General features: G+C 55.6%; 1 protein-coding gene across 3 annotated transcripts in view; it reads left to right on the top strand.

The window, feature by feature from the left end:
• Positions 1 to 20,163, top strand: part of LOC144946236 (protein kinase C delta type-like) — a 57,065-nt gene that overhangs the window by 554 nt on the left and 36,348 nt on the right. For 2 of the 3 annotated variants that reach the window (XM_078875115.1, XM_078875117.1), the window contains exons 2-5: positions 10,218 to 10,336; positions 13,465 to 13,661; positions 15,560 to 15,623; positions 16,647 to 16,812. In XM_078875115.1, coding sequence (XP_078731241.1) covers positions 10,219 to 10,336; positions 13,465 to 13,661; positions 15,560 to 15,623; positions 16,647 to 16,812 — 545 coding nt within the window. In that variant the 5' untranslated portion in view covers position 10,218. Of the gene's footprint in view, positions 1 to 337; positions 556 to 10,217; positions 10,337 to 13,464; positions 13,662 to 15,559; positions 15,624 to 16,646; positions 16,813 to 20,163 lie in introns of those variants that run through there. The other variant, XM_078875114.1, reaches the window with a different exon arrangement.

The raw sequence follows: 20,163 nt of genomic DNA, 5'->3' as shown, positions 1-20,163 counted from the left end.
CCGTCGCTACTGTGTGCGGTTGTGCTTGGAGTTTTCCCCCTTGTGTGCGATGTTGGCTGGGCACAAGTTGTGGTTTTATGAGTTGTACGCGGTTGCAGGCGGGGTAGTTGGGTGATCGTTGGCTAATGTAGAGCGCGAGCGTCTCGTGTCAAAAGGTTCACAGTTCAAATCTTATTGTTGAGTTCGGTGAAGTGTTGGTCGGGCAGTGAAAATTGTGTTCCGAGCAGTAAACCCGCCGTTGTAAATTCACAATTGCAGTTCCTTGTCGGTTGACTCTAAGGCCGTCAACGTCATCATCATCGTCATCACGTCGGGGCTCCGGGCATAGTAACGTGGAATATCCACAATCGAGATGATCTGCAAGCCAATTGGCCGACGCGAGCGGGCAGGCACACTGATTCTCGCCGTCTTGACTCCCAAGAGAACGTCGGCTGTCGGTGGGACACACGCAGAGAGAACGCTGGAGCAGTGGATAGAGCGTGGCGCCACCGCTGTTGACGTTCACGGGGCACTGAACGCGCGGACTGGCACCTGCCGGAGCTCCTCCTCTGCCGGGTTTGGCCACAGGCGGTTGAATCGAGTTGACGTCTCGTTCGGCTCGGATTTGAGCGAAACTAAAATATTTGCATGGCAATGTGACCAAGAGACAGTCCACTCCTTAAATTATGACTTAAAACTTTCGTGACTGCAGGAAACCATATTCTTCGTTCTTTTGGTAAAGTCACGTAGAAAAAAAGAATAATATATTTTTTTTAATTAAAAATAAAAGCAAAAAAATCACGACGTTTCGATCGATCCACGACGTGGTTTTTCGCTTTTTATTTTATTTTTATTTTCTATCTACGTGACCGAAAGAACCAAGAATAACTGTTTGTGCGCGTGTGTGTACGTGTTTGTGTGTGCGCGCGCGTGTGTGTTTGTATGTGGCGTGTGTGTGTGTGTATGTGTGCGTGCCAAGCGGACTTGTGCATGCGTGCCTTTGATGTGTTCCATTTGCTAGGAGATGTTAACTACTTCGCCAAATACACAGGGGGTTCATGGGTTCGATCCCGCCTCTGACGCCTGCTGCTGCTGTATATTTGGAGTTTGCGGTGTCTCTTTCTCGCCGTTGTCGCGTGGATTTTTTTCTCCGGGTTTTCCGGTTTTTTCCTCCACATTTAGAATCAGCCATCACGCGCTTAGAGTATTGGCTGCTGTACATTTCCATGTTATTTTAAATTGTGTATTTGTTTAGTTCATGGGGAGTGGTAATGTAGCGGTTAGCGCTACGCTGCGCTACGAACCCGGCGGACCGAGTTCGATTCCCGCTCTCACAGCCAACACCGGTCACGACTATCTGAGCCGGTCCTGGGCCTCCCCTAGGTCGACTTAGCATCAAATGAGTACCTGGTGCAATGTGTAAACATCGCAACCGGGGGAGACAAAGGCGGCCGGGCGTGATGCCAGTCACCCGTCCCCTCGTATGCCACAGTGCCGGCCTTCATAGGTCCTCGCTAACAGCACTTGCCCCATAAGTCTGCTCGGCTATATTGGGGGATGCTTGTATCGTGTGTGCGTGCGATGTGTGTGTGTGTGTCATGGATGTAGTCTATCTCACCTTTAGGCAAGGGTGACCTCGTGCACCACAATTACAAAGATCACAAAGTAACAGCAATGAAGAAAATGTAAATGGCAGGAAAATAACCCAGCCGCGTTACGGAAGGATTCAAAACGACTGCATACACATCAATCAAAATTAGTGTCAGCAAAATATATAGAAAATAAAACACATTTCCACGCGTGTGTTTGATGTATGAGTGTGTGTGTTATTGATGTGTCTGTGTATTTGATGTTAAGTGTGTGCGTGTCTGTAATTGATGTGTGCGTAATTGATATGTAAGTGTGTATAATTGACGTGTCTGTAATTGATGTGTGTGTGATTGACGTGTGCGTAATTGATGTAGAAGTGTTTGACATCTCACGACCTGTAAAGACTCATTCATCTTCCAACTATAGATGTATTGTATTTATCTCTTTAATGTATACATTGATCATAAGCAGCATTATTATCAGTAGGAGCATTAAATTCCTCATCATCAGCAACAGCATTGCAACTTGCTGTGCTGTGTGTACGGAAAATGTTGAACTTCTTTCGCACCGTAAGTAGCCAACCGTGTTAGTTGGAGGTGCGGGGGAAGGAGAACGAACTAGCACACAAGAAGGAGTTCTAAAGAAATGAGTTTGTCAATCGAGATGATGATTTAAAAGTGCACAGCTCCCAGTGGCTTCCTAGTATCGGAAGGAAGAACGTTCCAGACGGCCGCAGAAGCGCATCTTGAGCGCGCGCGATGCGGTGACCGCAGGGCCGCAGTATCCAACAGGCCACAGTAGGCACCTTGCGTCGGGCCGACGGAAACTAAAGGGGCCTACGCAAAACAAAAGTTCACCACGTTTTTGTTTGTTTGTATGATAAAAAAAAATGTAACCAAGATATGAGAAGAGGCTTTCCCCTTTTTTCTGGCAACAAAACAGGTGTGTTAAGATGTTAAAACACCAAACTGAAACCTTTTACAACCACAATACTTGTGGTCAGAATGCAAACAAAAAAAACACTCTCATAGCATATGCATTGTCTTTGAAACTGATTGGTCCGCACCAGAGACAGCTTTCTTTCGAGCTGAGTCTCAAACGGTGTTAGAACAGAAGACGCCAAAAGGCGTACAGCTGAACAGCTGTTAACCGGTTTTATTTTCATGAGGAGAGATATTTTATTTTATTGCTAATTTTTTGTTTGCAATAACATCTTCAAATGGTGTTCGCCGCACAATCTCATTCTCAATGGAGACGAGTCCACACGCCTGGACGAAGTGCCGCGTGACAACAAGCGGGGTGACCACGGCGGGCGGTCGTGGGCACATGGGGCAGCAGTCACAACTGTCGACAGTTGTCACTGAAGCATGAATGTGTCGTTTAACCGCCGCCACCTGACACAGCCAACCGGTAAGATTTGTCACGTAAACAAAACGTGACAATTACGTAACCCGCCGATTACGTCCTTACTGGTTGGCCGTGTCGGGTGGTGGCGAGTTACGATACATTCATACTTACGCGATTTAACCCCAATAAAATACACCTTTATTACGAACAATATTGGTCGCGAAATCCTACGATGTGTCAAACTTATCACTGAACGCCCGAGAAACACACGTGGCCAGAGGCCCACAAGACGCCTTCATCCGGCCTCGAGTGACCGTCATGCAAACGGTTGCGATCTCCCTCGGACGGCCCTCGCTCGGCCATAGCGATCGGCTCTACTCGGAACTCCGCCACCCTTCGGGTGGGCCACGGGTGGGCCACGGGTGGGCCACGGGTGGGCCTCGGGTGGCCCGTGGGGCCCCCACGGCCACGCGGGGGCACCACGGCGAATGTGGAGAGCGAGTGGAGCGGCGAGGGCGGCCGTGAGCGTGTATACTGCAGGAATGCGATGAGCTATAAAGCCCCCCCCCCCCAGACGTCCAGTCTAAACTCCTGTCCAGCATCGCTCGCAGCCCACGCCGCGTGCAGCTCTGGAGCCGGTGGCCTTGCGCAGCAGCGGAAGTGAAGCTGTCGCAGCACTTGACAGGAGGGAGCCTCATTGCTGTCATTCAGATTGGGCCGGTCGAGAATGTGGGCGGCTTCAGTCGCGAGCAGAGTGCGGCGTTTGCGCGAAGCGGCTAAACCCGAATGGACCGTGAGCGCCGAAGGCGACGCGAACCTCAAACCCAGACTAGTCCCCCCCCCCGCCAGCTCGGGTTTCGCACGTCCCGTAGCCCGTCCATTGTCGTCTTCCGCCCATCACCACATCCACCACCACCTCCTTATTGTGCTCACGAGCGTCGTTGCTTGCAGCTTTAATCGAACGTCCGCCGCGTCGATGCCGAGCCATCCACCGACTCGCCAGCCCGGCCAGTTCAAAATTGTCAGACTCGCATCGCCATCAGATCACCGACACGTTCAGCCAGACACATGGCGTGGACCCACAAACATACCGACTCGCTAACACGTCCACCCAGCAACTCAACAGACACTAACCCTAGACACTCACTAATAACTCACCTACCCATGATACTCACGCTCACACGGCTCGCCATACAATACAATGAGCAATCCAACACTCACAGACACTGTACTCGCCCAGCCGGTAACCCAGCCCCGGCATTCACCGCCCTTCCTCCACCAGCTCATCAATCCACACAGCCAGCAAATCACTGCACTCCGAAACCACCGACCACTCACCTGCTAACAACCCATCCAACCGGTAACACACCAAACCCACCCACTCACTCACTCACCCACTCACTCACTCACCCACCCACTCACTCACCCACCCACTCACCCACTCACTCACTCACTCACCCACCCACCCACTCACCCACCCACTCACTCACTCACCCACCCACCCACTCACCCACCCACTCACTCACTCATCCACCCACTCACCCACCCACTCACTCACTCACTCATCCACCCACCCACCCACTCACTCACCCAACCACCCACCCACTCACTCACCCACTCACTCACTCACCCACCCACCCACCCACTCACTCACCCACCCACTCACTCACTCACCCACCCACTCACGCATCTACACACCCACTCACGCATCCACCCACCCACTCACGCATCCACCCACCAATTCACGCATCCATCCACCCACCCACTCACGCACCTACCCACTCACGCACCTACCCACCCACTCTCGCACCCACCCACTCACGCACCCAATCACTCACGCACCTACCCACTCACTCACGCACCTACCCACTCACGCACCTACCCACTCACTCACCCACGCACCCACCCACCCACGCACCCACTCACCCACGCACCCACTCACCCACCCACCCACCCACTCACCCACTCACACTCACTCACCCACCCACCCACCCACTCACCCACTCACACTCACTCACGCATCTACCCACCAACTCACGCACGCACCCACCCACCCACGCACCCACGGACGCACCCACACACTCATCCACACACTCACCCACACAACAACAACAACCGCCATTCGCCACAAAGTAGCGGTGACGTCATCACGACGCTTGTGCCAGGCTAGGTGCACCTTGAGGCCACGTGAAGTGTCGAATGCCCGGTGGCAGGAGGTCACAGGGCAGACCTAGATGCCACAGGTCGACTGACTGAGATGACTGCCAGATGCGCCACCTGTGCCCCCTACTGTGCCAACTTGCTGTGCTTTAGCCACCCGGCGCTCCGCTCGTTGTTGAGAGCGTCGCTCCTCCGCCCTCCGTTGTTGTTGGAGGGCGACTGCCTCCAACTGCCCAGTAGCGTCCTTCACGAGCCTCCTCCACAGAGGCCGATCTTGACACCGCTGGTACCAGTCATCGGCAAGTCCACTCAGCTCCACGTCCTCCTGTACCACATCACTCCATCTCTTCTCTAACCCGTGCCGTGCCCGTTTAGACCCCTCGATCCGGCCAAACAAAAGCTGTTTAGGCATGCGTTGGCTGGGCATGCGGGCTACATGACCCCTGCATGACATGGCTCTGGACGGGTGCTAGGGGCTGGTAACCCCTCCACCTTCAATTAATTACCACTAAACAACGTCGAAAATATCCAATAAATAAGCTTGTGTCGGAGGCCCCGGGGGGGACAGGCGTCTATGACGTCACCCACACACCCACTCACCCATCCACCCACCCACTCACGCACCCACCCACTCACGCATCCACCCACGCACCCACCACTCACCCACCCACTCATACATGTGTAATGTAGTAACTCCACGGGAGACGACTTCACGGGTAACACACTCTTTATTTTATCAAACTTGGTTACAGGTGACTAACACCTACTTTGTATCTCGGGTGACAAACACCCACTTAGCTACTTGGCGACTAACGCCCACTGAGCTACTCGGATGACCAACATCCACTTAGTACTCGGGTGACAAACACCCACTTAGCTACTTGGCGACTAACGCCCACTGAGTTACTCGGATGACCAACATCCACTTAGTACTCGGGTGACAAACACCCACTTAGCTACTTGGCGACTAACGCCCACTGAGCTACTCGGATGACCAACATCCTCTTAGCTACTTGGCGACTAACGCCACTGAGCTACTCGGATGACCAACATCCACTTAGTACTCGGGTGACAAACACCCACTTAGCTACTTGGCGACTAACGCCCACTGAGCTACTCGGATGACCAACATCCACTTAGCTACTCGGCGACTAACGCCACTGAGCTACTCGGATGACCAACATCCACTTAGCTACTCGGCGACTAACGCCACTGAGCTACTCGGCTTCACTAGGTCTTCAGCTCCGTCTTCGGGTCTTCAACTGGGTAACTCTCCCCGAGTGCTCTCGCGCGTCCCCCTTTATACCCCACCTGCGGACGTCGCTGCGAGCACCCACTTATTCGACCAATCGCCGGGCGCTGGCTACGATCCTCTTTTCCCACATCTCATCGTGCCTCACCACTCACTCCGCGCCGCCTCGTCATCTGTCACTCCCGGCGCGCGCGTCCACACCACGCCCACAACGCGTGCCCAACCCCGCACCCCGCGCCGCCCCGTGATCCATCACTGTCACAGTCGGCGCACGTCAATACCACCACTACATCACCCCCTACCACATAGCTCGCAGCCGCCCCGGCTGCTACAAAAATATACAAACCCTCCCTGTGTGCCCCGTAACACAACACAACAACAAGAACAACAACTAAGCTAACAACACAACACGACGCGAACACCACCATCCGCAACCCTCAACCAATGCCACCGCGACAATAGAACAATATATACAAACCGGCGAGTGACAATAGCAATGTGTATACAAAAAAAAATAAATGGAAAATTTTTTTTTTTCTTTCGACTCGTGCAGTGTCCCCTTTTCTTCCGAGCGTCCCTACAACGGGACATTACCCCGGCAGAGGGGAACACCGGGCGAGCTCGGTGTAGAGCACAAAAAAAAAACCGTCCTCATGAAAATTGTAGAGACCTAGCCCGAGTCCGCCTTGCCGGTCCGTCGTACGGCACCAGACGCGGTTGAACGTCCGGTGGTGCCGGCGGTTCAGGAAGACATCGGCCAGGCATCGAGGACTCGTGCGTGCCCCGGGGTTCAGGCTCTCGACGGTCAGCAGCCGTCAAGCCCGAGGCACCGGGTTTTGTTGGGATGACTTGTGGCCCTGGTCGTCGTCCCGACGTGGTCCTGCGGCGCGCGGACGCGGGGCCCGGCACCCGGCTGCGACGTGACCCCGAAGGCCGCAGTTGTAGCAGACGACGGACGTCGTAGGTTTCGGTTGCTCCAGCTTGCGGGGCGAACGTGTGGGCGAACGACCTCCCGTTCTCCACTCCCCCGGACACGATGCAGCGAAGCCCCGCTCCTGCACCGCAGCTGGCTGAGGTTCGGCGATCGTGGCGGCCAGTGCCGCATTCCCCGGCCATTTGCAGACGACCCCCGGCTTGCGTTTGAGGACCTCGTACGCGTGAATGCTCGTGGCGATCGCCAGGGAGCAGATCTCCATCTCGTCTGCCACGTTGATGGGGACCCCCAACTCGTGGGCCAACACCAGCAGCTGCTCCGTCACCATGGCGTCCTTCCCCTCCTTATCCATGCGGGGAAAAGCCGCGTCCGCCAAGGCGAGCAGTGCCGTGCGGTAGGCTAGCGTCGTTTCCCCAGCCACCTTCCGCCGATCGTAGAACTGGTGGCGGCACGTGGAGGGCGGCCCGAACACCTTCGCCATCAGGTGTAGTGCGGCCTGGAGCGTAGAGCGGGACGACCTTGCAGCAGATGTGAAGGCTGCAAGCGCGTCGTCGTCAAGCATCGCTGGCAACGCACGCAGGGCAGTGGTGTCGGACCACCCCGACATCTCCTGATGAGCGAGGAACCTTCGTTGGAAGGCTCCCCAGTCGCCCCCATCCGCCTTGAACGCCGACAGCGCGGGCAATCTTTGCTGGAGGACCCGATCGTCGTCGACGTCGGAGAGATTTTCCCGCGCTCCGCTGGAGTTGTGTAAAATGTCGGCTCGGTTGTCAGGCGCAAAATGGAGGGCTCCGGCGCGCGCCGATGACGTGGGCTGCGCTGCGCGGAGGTGTCCGGCCACGTGGCGTCCGTCTTTCCCGCCAATCGGTGGCGGCCCCCCAAAAACGGCGGCAACTTCCAGGCTTTTGGCGCGAAGCGCCCTTTGGCGGGAATCCTCCACCGTCGCTTCCTCCACGACCCCCGCAGCCGTTTTTCCGCTCGCCGGAACGGAGATGTCGGCCAAGACAGCGGCGGCGGCGAGTAGCAACTCCGCCAAGCGGGCGTGCGCGTCCTGGAGGCCGGTGTCGGAGGCAAGCGGAGCGTCGGCCATCACCGCGAAGTGCTGCATCGGCGGCAACTCCTCGTCCTCTACTCCCGAGGTCGGTGTCCCCGGTACGCCGTCGTCATCCCGACCTCGCTCGTGGGTACGGGGAGTCTTCCTTGTGTCCATACTTCTTGAAGACAGGTTTACTTCTGACGCCAGTTGTAATGTAGTAACTCCACGGGAGACGACTTCACGGGTAACACACTCTTTATTTTCTCCAACTTGGTTACAGGTGACTAACACCTACTTTGTATCTCGGGTGACAAACACCCACTTAGCTACTTGGCGACTAACGCCCACTGAGCTACTCGGATGACCAACATCCACTTAGTACTCGGGTGACAAACACCCACTTAGCTACTTGGCGACTAACGCCCACTGAGTTACTCGGATGACCAACATCCACTTAGTACTCGGGTGACAAACACCCACTTAGCTACTTGGCGACTAACGCCCACTGAGCTACTCGGATGACCAACATCCTCTTAGCTACTTGGCGACTAACGCCACTGAGCTACTCGGATGACCAACATCCACTTAGTACTCGGGTGACAAACACCCACTTAGCTACTTGGCGACTAACGCCCACTGAGCTACTCGGATGACCAACATCCACTTAGCTACTCGGCGACTAACGCCACTGAGCTACTCGGATGACCAACATCCACTTAGCTACTCGGCGACTAACGCCACTGAGCTACTCGGCTTCACTAGGTCTTCAGCTCCGTCTTCGGGTCTTCAACTGGGTAACTCTCCCCGAGTGCTCTCGCGCGTCCCCCTTTATACCCCACCTGCGGACGTCGCTGCGAGCACCCACTTATTCGACCAATCGCCGGGCGCTGGCTACGATCCTCTTTTCCCACATCTCATCGTGCCTCACCACTCACTCCGCGCCGCCTCGTCATCTGTCACTCCCGGCGCGCGCGTCCACACCACGCCCACAACGCGTGCCCAACCCCGCACCCCGCGCCGCCCCGTGATCCATCACTGTCACAGTCGGCGCACGTCAATACCACCACTACACATGCACCCTCTCATCCATCAACCTGTGTACCCACTCATTTATCCACCAGCCTCACGCACCCTTCCACCCACCCAGCTCGCCCATCTGTCACCTATCCACTCACGCGGTGGGCGGCGTCTCGATGCCGATATGTATCCCCACGTGTCTGTGTTCGTTTCTGCTCAATGCAAATGTGTGTACTTCACACGTGGGCTTTCGCGACCAATATTATCCAAAACAAAGTTAGTTTTTGTTTGTTGGGTTGGATCACGTAAATGTGACGTGAAGCCACCTCCTCCTGATACGGCCAATTCGTGAGGTTTGTCACGTTTCAATCAAAACATGCCGATGAGTTACGACTTCAGCTCCAACCGGTTGTGTGGTGGACAATAAAGCCACAACGTTGCGCTGGAGATTACAACAACAATGACGACCAGCAGCCTCATCAGGCGATTTCAAATTCTGGCGACCGCCACGCGTCAAACTCACATTGGTTGTGTCGCGTGGAGGCGGGTTTACGACACATTTACATTGTACACGATCCGACCATATTCTGAGCAAATGTGTCTCATCTCTATACGTGTTTCTTGTTTGTGTCTTTGCGTGTATTTTGTCCAATAACGGTGGAAAATATTTGAACTGTTCCTGGAGCTCCCCTAGGTCGACTCGGCCTCAAATGAGTACCTGTTGCGATGTTTAACCATCGCCACCAGGGAGCCAAATGCGGCCTGGCCGAGCGTGGTGCTGACCACCTACCCCCTCGTGTGCCGTGCCGGTCTTCATAGGTGCTGCTCGCTAACGGCACTTTCCCCAACAGTCTGTTAAATCCTCACGTGTGGGATCTTTGTCTTTGCCTGTGTGGGAGCAGCATGCGGCCCTACCTGCAGGTCACGCTGTGCGACTTCGACCTGGGCAGCCTGCAGAACGCCGCCGGGCCCGACGTGAACCCACGCTGTGCCGTGCAGGTCAAGGAGCTCGTGGACAAAGGTCAGAGACCCCGAGGGGCGGTTGGGGCGGGAGGGAAGGGTTGGAGGGAGGGGTTAGGGAGGGAGGGGGGTGGGTAGGGAGGGATAAAGGGGGGTGGGGAGGGATGGAGGGGGGTGGGGAGGGATGGAGGGGGGTGGGGAGGAATGGAGGGGGGTAGGGAGGGATGGAGGGGGTGGGGAGGGGGGTGGGGAGGGAGGGGAGATGGGGAGGGAGGTAGGGGGTGGGGGGAGGGAGGTAGGGAGGTAGGGGAGGTGGGGAGGGAGGTAGGGGGGGGGGGTGGGGAGAGATGGAGGATGGTGGGGAGGGATGTAGGGGGGTGGGAAGGGGAGATGAGGAGGGAGGTAGGGGGTGGGGGGAGGGAGGAAGGTAGGGGGTGGGGGGAGGGAGGTAGGGGGTGGGTAAGGGAGGTAGGGGAGGTGGGGAGGGATGGAGGGGGGGTGGGGAGAGATGGAGGGGGTGGGGAGGGATAGAGGGGGGTGGGGAGGGATAGAGGGGGGTGGGGAGGGATGGAGGATGGTGAGGAGGGATGGAGGGGGGTGGGGAGGGATGGAGGGGGGTGGGGAGGGATGTAGGGGGGTGGGAAGGGGAGATGGGGAGGGAGGTAGGGGGTGGGGGGAGGGAGGTAGGGGAGGTGGGGAGGGATGGAGGGGGGGGTAGGGAGAGATGGAGGAGGGTGGGGAGGGATAGAGGGGGGTGGGGAGGGAGGGAGGGTCGTGAGGGAGGGAGGGGGGTAGGTAGGGGGGTGGGGGAGGGAGGTAGGGGAGGTGGGGAGGGGGTGGGGAGGGATGTAGGGGTGGGGAGGGAGGGGGGTGGCTAGGGTGGGGAGGTAGGGGTGGTAGGGAGGGAGATGTGGAGGGAGGGAGGGAGGGGGTGGGGAGGGAGGGGGTGGGGAGGGTGGGGAGGGAGGGGGTGGGGAGGGTGGGGAGGGAGGGGTGGGTGAGGAGGGAGGGGAGGTAGGGAGGAAGGTGTGGAGGGAGGGAGGGGTTGGGGAGGGAGGGAGGGAGGGGGTGGGAAGAGAGGGGGTGGGGAGGGAGGACGGATCACGAGGGAGGGAGGGGGGTAGGTTGGGAGGTAGGGGGTTGGGAAGGGAGGTAGGGAATGGGGAGGGAGGTAGAGGGTGGGGAGGGAGGGGAGGTAGGGAGGGAGGGAGGGGTAGGGAGGGTGCGGAGGGGGTGGGGAGGGAGGGGGTGGGAAGGGGAGGTAGGGAGAGAGGGAGGGGGGGGGTGGGGAGGGGAGGTGGGGAGAGAGGAGGTGGGGAGAGAGGAGGTGGGGAGGGAGCGGGGGGGGGGCGGAGGGTGGGGATGGTGAGGAGGGGGTTCCCCCCCCCCCCCCCCCCCCGCTGGGCACCATCGCCACGTGGGGAAGGGCGGCTCAGGGGGTTCGTGATGGCCGCGCCAACTCTCAATTGGGCCCGACTATCCCCACCATGCACTGGGGACGTGTGGGATGGGGGGGGGCTGGGCACCACGGTAGCTAGGAGATGTTAACTACCTCGCCTGGTATGCAGGAGGTCGTAGGTTTGATCCCGACCCTGTCGACTGCTGTATATTTGTAGTTTACGTGTCTTTCTCTCTCTTCTCGTGGTCGCGTTTTATCTGGGTCCTCCCGGTTTTCCTCCACATTTAGAATTAACATCACGGCGTTTAGAGTATAAACTTCTACACGATAAGCCACTTTGTTGGGCTATCATTTGTGGACTGGTCGCTTCTAAAAAATGGCGACGTAGCTCAGTGGGACCTTACCTGGTAACATAGAAATAGTGATGGGGAGCGGTAGCCTCGTGGTTAGTGCGCTGTGCAATGAACACGGTGGCTCGAGTTCGATTCCCGCTCATGGCCAACACCAGTGACAATTATCTGAACCGGTCTTGGGCCTCCCCTAGGCTGAACCGGTCTTGGCTACGCTATGCATTTCCACGTTATGAAAAGCCACTTCGTTGAGCTGTCATTTGTGATGGGCCAGGTCGCTTCTGAACAATAGTTACATAGCTCGGTGGGTCTTACCTGGTGAAATAAAAGCAAATAGAATAGAATAGGTCTTGATTTGAAGCTTTCGTGACTGCAGGAATCCATACTCTTTGGTTCTTTCGGTAAAGCCACGTAGGTATAAAATAAAATAGCACTTCCGTGCCCTCGTCGAGGAGGCCGCTCTCCTATCTTACAGTTACATGCTAATTTCTCACATTAACATCACTAGTCCCGGCCACTTCTTTATAACCCTTGAGCTCCACCCATTTCAAACCTTTTAAAACAGTCTGCCTCAGCAGCAGACCATGTTTTCCCACCTGATGATGGACGGTTGTGTTGCGCCCGAAACGTCGTGATTTATTTTATTTTATACCTACGTGACTTTACCGAAAGAACCAAAGAGTATAGAATGGGTCTGTTGAGTCTCGGTGTTCTTCAAATTTACCCTGGACCCTTCCTGATGTTTTCTCCAGATTTCCCCAAATGTTGACATTTCTCCCACTTCTGAATGTTTAGTTTAAAACCAAACAAGTTGTGACACCCGATTTCGCACCCATTAATGAATAAATATGTAACCTCCAATTTCATTACTGCTATTCTGTGGTCGATTTTGAAAGTATTAACCTTTCAATTTCTGGGGATGCATTCTCTCAGCAGCATCGGCACAACACACGCACCTTCTGGACTGGTTTCAACATTCACTGTCTCCTCAGCTTGCCATGAACCAATGCTGATGTTGTTTAAGACCATCTCCATTAGATATGGGTCCTAGATAGATACTTAAAGTATGCGATAACACAGGAGAAAATAATCATAGTTTCACACAGAGATCCGTAGACTCACACACAGATTCGCGTTCTTAAGAGAGAGAGACCCAGAGACTCGCATAGAAAGAACTGCTGGATGACAGGACCCTCTCTGTTAACTAAGGGTCCTCGTCCGACGCGAGACTGTGCAGTGATCTACAACACAGAATAATGACGAGCAACGCGGCAGAGAATGTAACAAAATAAATAACCCGACGATGCTCGTCCCACATCGATCTGTCGCTCCGCGTAAAACGTGAAAAGACACCTGTACTCATCTCCCTCCCTCCCCTCCTCCCCTCCCTCCCTCGCTCCCTCCCTCCTCCCTTCCCTTCCCCTGCCCTCGCTTATGCAGAGCGGAAGACGCTTCGCCAGGTTCAGTCGACGCAGTACCCGCCATGGCAGGGCCACTTCGACACTCCCGTGGGCGACTCGCACGTCCTGCACTTGCTGCTCATCGGCAAGCCGGAGCAGGTGCTGGCCGAGACCACGGTGCCCGTCGACGGAATTGCCGAACGTTGCCAGAAGTCCGGCGGCAAAACCGACGTGTGGGTAAGTGGCGCGCAAAAGCGTGGCGGCAGTACAGCAAGAAGGTTGCCGACCGAGCCCGGCCAGAAGTCTCCGCTGTTGTCTGTCCTGCCATCTCCTCTCACGTTCACGCGATCTTAAACCCTTTGCCGTTCCGATGACGTCCGCAAGTTGCAGGGTGCGTGGGTGGGTGTCCCCGTTCTCCGCCGAATCTCGGAATGCGCAAGCGGTTCGGTGTTAATCTTATTTAGAGAGGCGTAGCGCCGTTGTTCTTAAAGACGTTGTACTCACCGCAGAGAACTCTAGAGATACGACCACACTCTATGATAGCTGGTGCCAAACTGTGCCAGACGCCCTCACGCATCGGTAAATCTTCAGGTCAGAAGCCATACCAATAAAATTATTCTTTTATATTTGTTTTAAATATAACAAGACAGCGAGACTGTGAGACACGGTGAGACAGCAAGACAGCGAGACACGGTGAGACACGGCGAGACACGGTGAGACACAGTGAGACACAGTGAGACAGCGAGACACAGTGTGAGACAGCGAGACACAGTGAGACACAGTGAGACACAGTGAGACAGAGAGACAGCAAGACAGCGAGACAGCGAGACATGGCGAGACACAGTGAGACACAGTGAGACACAGTGAGACACGGCGAGACAGTGAGACAGCGAGACAGCGAGACACAGTGAGACACGGCGAGACATGGCGAGACACAGTGAGACACAGTGAGACACGGCGAGACAGCGAGACAGAGAGACAGTGAGACACAGCAGCTGCGCATCGTGCACCCACCTACGCTTGGGCTGCCATCAGCTGTGGCACGGCTCATAAACCCGTGACCCTGCCAAACTGTGCGCCACATTGTGCGGCCGTTTGACCGTCCGGCCGCCCGCTGTCTTGAAAGGCGCGACCCGGCCGATTTGAAACATCCGTCGGAAAATGACGACGGGGACGATAAATGAAACGGCAATGAGGCGTCGGCTTCGTCACCACCGGGGGTTTGATGTCTCGCCGGGTGCCGGTCCACGCCACGGCCGCCACCGCCATCGCGTCAAGAGCCCTGGGGAAGCGCGAGCAGGGCTCAGCTTGAGGGCTCGGAGTCTGTCGGGGGGGGGGGCTCGCGTGGCCGACGATGCCCCCAGCCACGGACGGTTTCGAGAGTGCGGTTGGCTACGTACGGTGCGAAAGACGTTCGCCATACACTCAAAACTATTTTTTATTCTACCAGGTAATGCCCTGCTGAGCTGCTACATAGCTCTTTTTCAGAAGCGACCCGGCCATCACGAATGATAGCTCAACCAAGTGAAGCTCATCATCATCATCACGTGGAAATGTATAGCGGCCAAATACTCTAAACGCGTGAGGTTCTTTCTAAATGTGGAGGGGAAAGAGCGGTGAACCCAGAAAAAATCCACACGACCATTGGGAGAGAGAGAGACACTGCAAACTTCAAATAAACTCGTTCGCAATCCTATGTATGCGTGTATGCATAGACGCCGCGGTGGCGAGATGTTAACTACCTCGCCTGCTATGCAGTAGGTCGTGGGTTCGATCCCGACTTTGACGCCTGCTGTATATTTGGAGTTTGCGTGTCTCTCTCTCTTCCCTTATTCACGTTGATTTTTCTCTGGGTCCTCAAGTTTTGCCCTCCACATTTAGAATCAACATGACCACGTGTTCAGAGTATTTACCTGCTATAAATTTCCACGCAATCATGATAAGCCACCTCGTCGAGCTATCATTTGTGATGGCCAAGGGTCACTTCTGAAAAATAATTATACAGCAGCTCAGTTGGGCCTTGCCTGGTAGAATAAAAATCTAAAATAGTTGAGTCGTAATCCGGCCGGATTTTGAAAAAAATGCTTCTCCAGAGTTGAAGTGCAGTGCGTTCCCTCTCCTCTCTTTGTCAACAGCTGGACCTGAAGCCAGCAGGGAAGCTGCTGGTGTCTCTACGGTACATCGACGAGATGAAGACGGGTAAACGCACGCTCGCGCGCTCACGCACGCACCACGAAAAGATGTCAGCGTTGGCATTCGTTTAATGCGTAGTAGACTTTCGCGACCAATATTACCACAATCGAGGGTTTTTTTTCTCTTGGGTTAGATCGTGTAAATATAAATGTGTCGGTAAATCTGCCAAGGCCATAATTATAATATAATTATAATATATATTGGGGGGGGGGACACACAACCCCCCCCAATATGCTCAAAAATGTCCCCCCCAATATATTGCGAAAAATAGATTTCTGTTTATATGATTGCGGTTATGGTTGTACTTTATTAATACCTAATCTCTTCCATTACATACAATTAAACAAGAAAAGGTAAAAAAATAAAAAAGAGATCAATGTAAAACAATACACTATTAGACATTTTTGAAAAAAATAAACAAAAAGTCCATTCTATGTGTTAGTGAATCGCAGGAAAATAAATAATAATAAAACATTTCATTTTACTTTGTTTACCATGGCACCACCGGTGTGTACCGCCGATATTTCATTTGTTTCTCTATACGATTAGTCGTGTGACCTATCGGTGCGCAAAACCTGCGGCGACGCGCGGCTCGGGCTCGCCGCGGTCGTCGCTAACGGAAGCGCGCACGCGGAATGCAAACTAGAGAGGGCGCAACGAATCCCGGAGAGACGCAGGCGTGGAGTTGCCTTGAGAGACAGGAGGGGCACCTAGCGGATTCGAGGACACACACGGGGACAAGGACACATCGCCCAAACTTGAGAAAAAGTGGGAGTGGGTTAGGGTAGGACACGTCACGAAGCGACGATAGTTTGGGAGCGACAGCCCAGGAATGGAACGATTAAACCCACTTGAGGTGTGGGCGTCGGATGGATCGTCGCATCGCAGGATCGTGAGAGGCGGCGGCGCCTTGGGGAGGCCTTCACGCGGCAGCAGATCGACAATGGCCGATGACGACGATCGATAACCTTTCCCCACTGCCATCCGTGACCCCGGCGGCCTCTGGCCCCATCCCCCCCGATCGTGCAGGTGCCCCCAAGGACTGGCAGGGCCCCGAGTGGCGCGGCGTGTCCATGCTGAACCGTCGGCGAGGCGCCATCAAGCAGGCCAAGGTGCACATCGTGCTGGGCCACGAGTACACCGCCACCTTCTTCCGCCAGCCGACGTTCTGCTCCGTGTGCCAGAGCTTCGTGTGGTCAGTAGCGCGTGGGGGACGGGGGGGGGGGCGCGAGGGGCCGCGAGGGGGCGAGTGGGAGGGGGGGGGGCGAGGAGGGGGGCCCAGGGGTAGCGGATTCCCCCCTCGTTGCAGAGGTTTGCACTTGGATTCCGGCAGGCCGCCCTGGTTAATGTTGCATTGCACAGGTGGTCCCCGTGCATCTGCGACATCACAATGCGCTGTTCCTGGAAACCTCGTCGTTAACCAGACCCCTATTTTCCCATAGACATCAGGAACAGTAGAGACACCACTAGCCGATGCTGTTTTTACTTTTATTGGCCACGTTGGGCGCCAGGTCGCGTCGGAAGATGCCGTCCTGCATCGAGCTTCTGCGTCGTCATGAATCGATTCGTGGTGGGCGTTGCATAAACGTCGTACAAACCTCGTGAATGTGGATCGTCCGCCGATCGGACCGCCGCCATCGTCGTAGTCCGGAGACCGCCTGGGTAATCGATGATAAACGATTATTATTATTACTGCGTCTTCTTATTCGCGAAGCTTCCAGCTCGCGTTGGGGACAGCCCGGGACACACGGCCCAGGTGGCGCGTTCGTCCGTACGCCGAACTCCTTGCGCGCCATACGTAGTTGACCGAGCTGATCTCAGTTCGAATCCGACAGGCCGCGCCCTGGTTATTGTCTCGGTATTAACCGTGAGGTCCGACGCCGTGGTCTGCTTCACAGCGGCCGTTAGTCATCCTGCGACGTCAATCGAGAGGAGGAGGGAGGGGGGAAGGGAAGGAGGGGGAAGATAGGGAGGGGGCAGCGTTAGCGTGTGGATGGATAGTGTGACTAGGGGCAGGGTGAGTGTGTGGTAGGGGCAGGGTGAGTGTGTGGTAGGGGCAGGGTGAGTGTGTGGTAGGGGCAGGGTGAGTGTGTGGTAGGGGCAGGGTGAGTGTGTGGTAGGGGCAGGGTGAGAGTGTGGTAGGGGCAGGGTGAGTGTGTGGTAGGGGCAGGGTGAGTGTGGTAGGGGCAGGGTGAGTGTGTGGTAGGGGCTGGGTGAGTGTGTGGTAGGGGCAGGGTGAGTGTGTGGTAGGGGCAGGGTGGGTGTGTGGTAGGGGCAGGGTGGGTGTGTGGTAGGGGCAGGGTGAGTGTGTGGTAGGGGCTGGGTTAGTGTGGCTAGGGGCTGGGTGTGTGGTGGGGGCAGGGTGAGTGTGTGGTAGGGGCAGGGTGAGTGTGTGGTAGGGGCAGGGTGAGTGTGTGGTAGGGGCAGGGTGAGTGTGTGGTAGGGGCAGGGTGAGTGTGTGGTAGGGGCAGGGTGAGTGTGTGGTAGGGGCAGGGTGAGTGTGTGGTAGGGGCAGGGTGAGTGTGTGGTAGGGGCTGGGTTAGTGTGGCTAGGGGCTGGATGAGTGTGTGGTAGGGGCAGGGTGAGTGTGTGGTAGGGGCAGGGTGGGTGTGTGGTAGGGGCAGGGTGAGTGTGTGGTAGGGGCAGGGTGAGTGTGTGGTAGGGGCAGGGTGAGTGTGTGGTAGGGGCAGGGTGAGAGTGTGGTAGGGGCAGGGTGAGTGTGTGGTAGGGGCAGGGTGAGTGTGTGGTAGGGGCAGGGTGAGTGTGTGGTAGCGGCAGGGTGAGTGTGTGGTAGGGGCAGGGTGAGTGCGTGGTAGGGGCAGGGTGAGTGTGTGGTAGGGGCAGGGTGAGTGTCTGGTAGGGGCAGGGTGAGTGTGTGGTAGGTGCTGGGTTATTGTGGCTAGGGGCAGGGTGAGTGTGTGGTAGGGGCAGGGTGAGTGTGTGGTAGGGGCAGGGTGGGTGTGTGGTAGGGGCAGGGTGAGTGTGTGGTAGGGGCAGGGTGAGTGTCTGGTAGGGGCAGGGTGAGTGTGTGGTAGGGGCAGGGTGAGTGTGTGGTAGGGGCAGGGTGAGTGTGGTAGGGGCTGGGTGAGTGTGTGGTAGGGGCAGGGTTAGTGTGTGGATGTGCACAGAGAGTCGCAAACTGACAACTCAATGCGTGCTCAGGTGCGCCGGTGGACGCACGCACGCCCCCCCAACTCCATCCATGACCGTACGTACACAGAGGCATCCTTTGTTCTACGCAGGCGAGGTGCCCCCCCCCATCGCGGAATGAGATCCGTAGTTGAATGTAAATAAGGGGCCAAAGTCTCGAGCAGGGTTCACCGGAGCGGGACGCGCGTCGTCGACAGCAGACCGTGCGGCGGCAGCCCCATCGTTCAATGCGCCAGCCTTTATTTGAGGTGCCAATGTCGCCCTCGATGACGCGCGCGTGGTGCAGTGGGACGGGAACGATACGGGGCAGACGGCAGCGCAGGGCAATAGCAGTGAAAACGGAGACCCGTTATGGGATTTCAACCGCGTGTAAAATACAGCGCAACCGTGCGGCAACGAATAGTGTGAGTGAAGTTAGTAGTAAATTAAAGAAATAGTAAGGAAAGAAACAGCAAACCAAAAAAATCTCTATAATAACGTTTTTTTTGGGTTAAATAGCGTAAATATAAATGTGTTGTTAAAGCCGCCACCACGTTAACAGAACATGCCAGTTCGTTACTAGTGTGTTGGAGAGCAAACCCACAACATTTCCAATCTGATAACGACATTACAACAGTAATGACACCTAGCATCATCAGGCGGACAGCCAGATTTATATTTATGCTATCTAACCTCAACAAAAACCTCCATTATGATAAAGCCTCCTCCTACGTGTTAAACCAAAACATTCTCTGCCTTCTTACATTTTTTGATTTCACGGGAAAGCGAGTGTGGTTCTTCACGTTCTACAGATGTAGATGCCACTGGTTCTTCATGTTCTGCAGATGTAGATGCCACTGGTTCTTCATCTTCTGTAGATGCCACTGGTTCTTCATGTTCTGCAGATGTAGATGCCACTGGTTCTTCATCTTCTGTAGATGCCACTGGTTCTTCACGTTCTGCAGATGCCACCATCACCATCTATCGAGCGGCGGTTGAACTTACGACTCTCTATCCGAACAGGCAACTGGACATACGTGCCGACTCCACCGCTTAGCCCACAGCCTCAAGGCGAAGGAAGATGAAATGTTACCCCCCCCCCCTCCTTATGAGCACGCATTGGCATATATCAGCATGTATTAGCATGTATTAGCATGTGGCAACAAGAACACATTCCACATGTAATATTTACTTTGTGGTCATGGCGTTCACACAGGTGCACACGCATACTCGCGGCAGACACAACAGCTGCCGCTCGCTACTCAGTGCCACCACAGGGCTTGTGCTAGGCTAGGTGCACCTTGAGGCCACGTCAAGTGTTGAATGCTAGCTGATAGGAGGTCACGGCAGCTACCCAGGTGCCGTTAGTTGACTGAGATGACTGCCAGATGCACCACCTGTGCCCCCCACTGTGCCA

This window comes from Lampetra fluviatilis, chromosome 40, assembly GCF_964198595.1.
Source record: "Lampetra fluviatilis chromosome 40, kcLamFluv1.1, whole genome shotgun sequence".
NCBI classification, from domain to species: domain Eukaryota; kingdom Metazoa; phylum Chordata; class Hyperoartia; order Petromyzontiformes; family Petromyzontidae; genus Lampetra; species Lampetra fluviatilis.
Note: the sequence above shows the minus strand (reverse complement) of the source record. Positions and strands in the feature narration are given on the sequence as shown.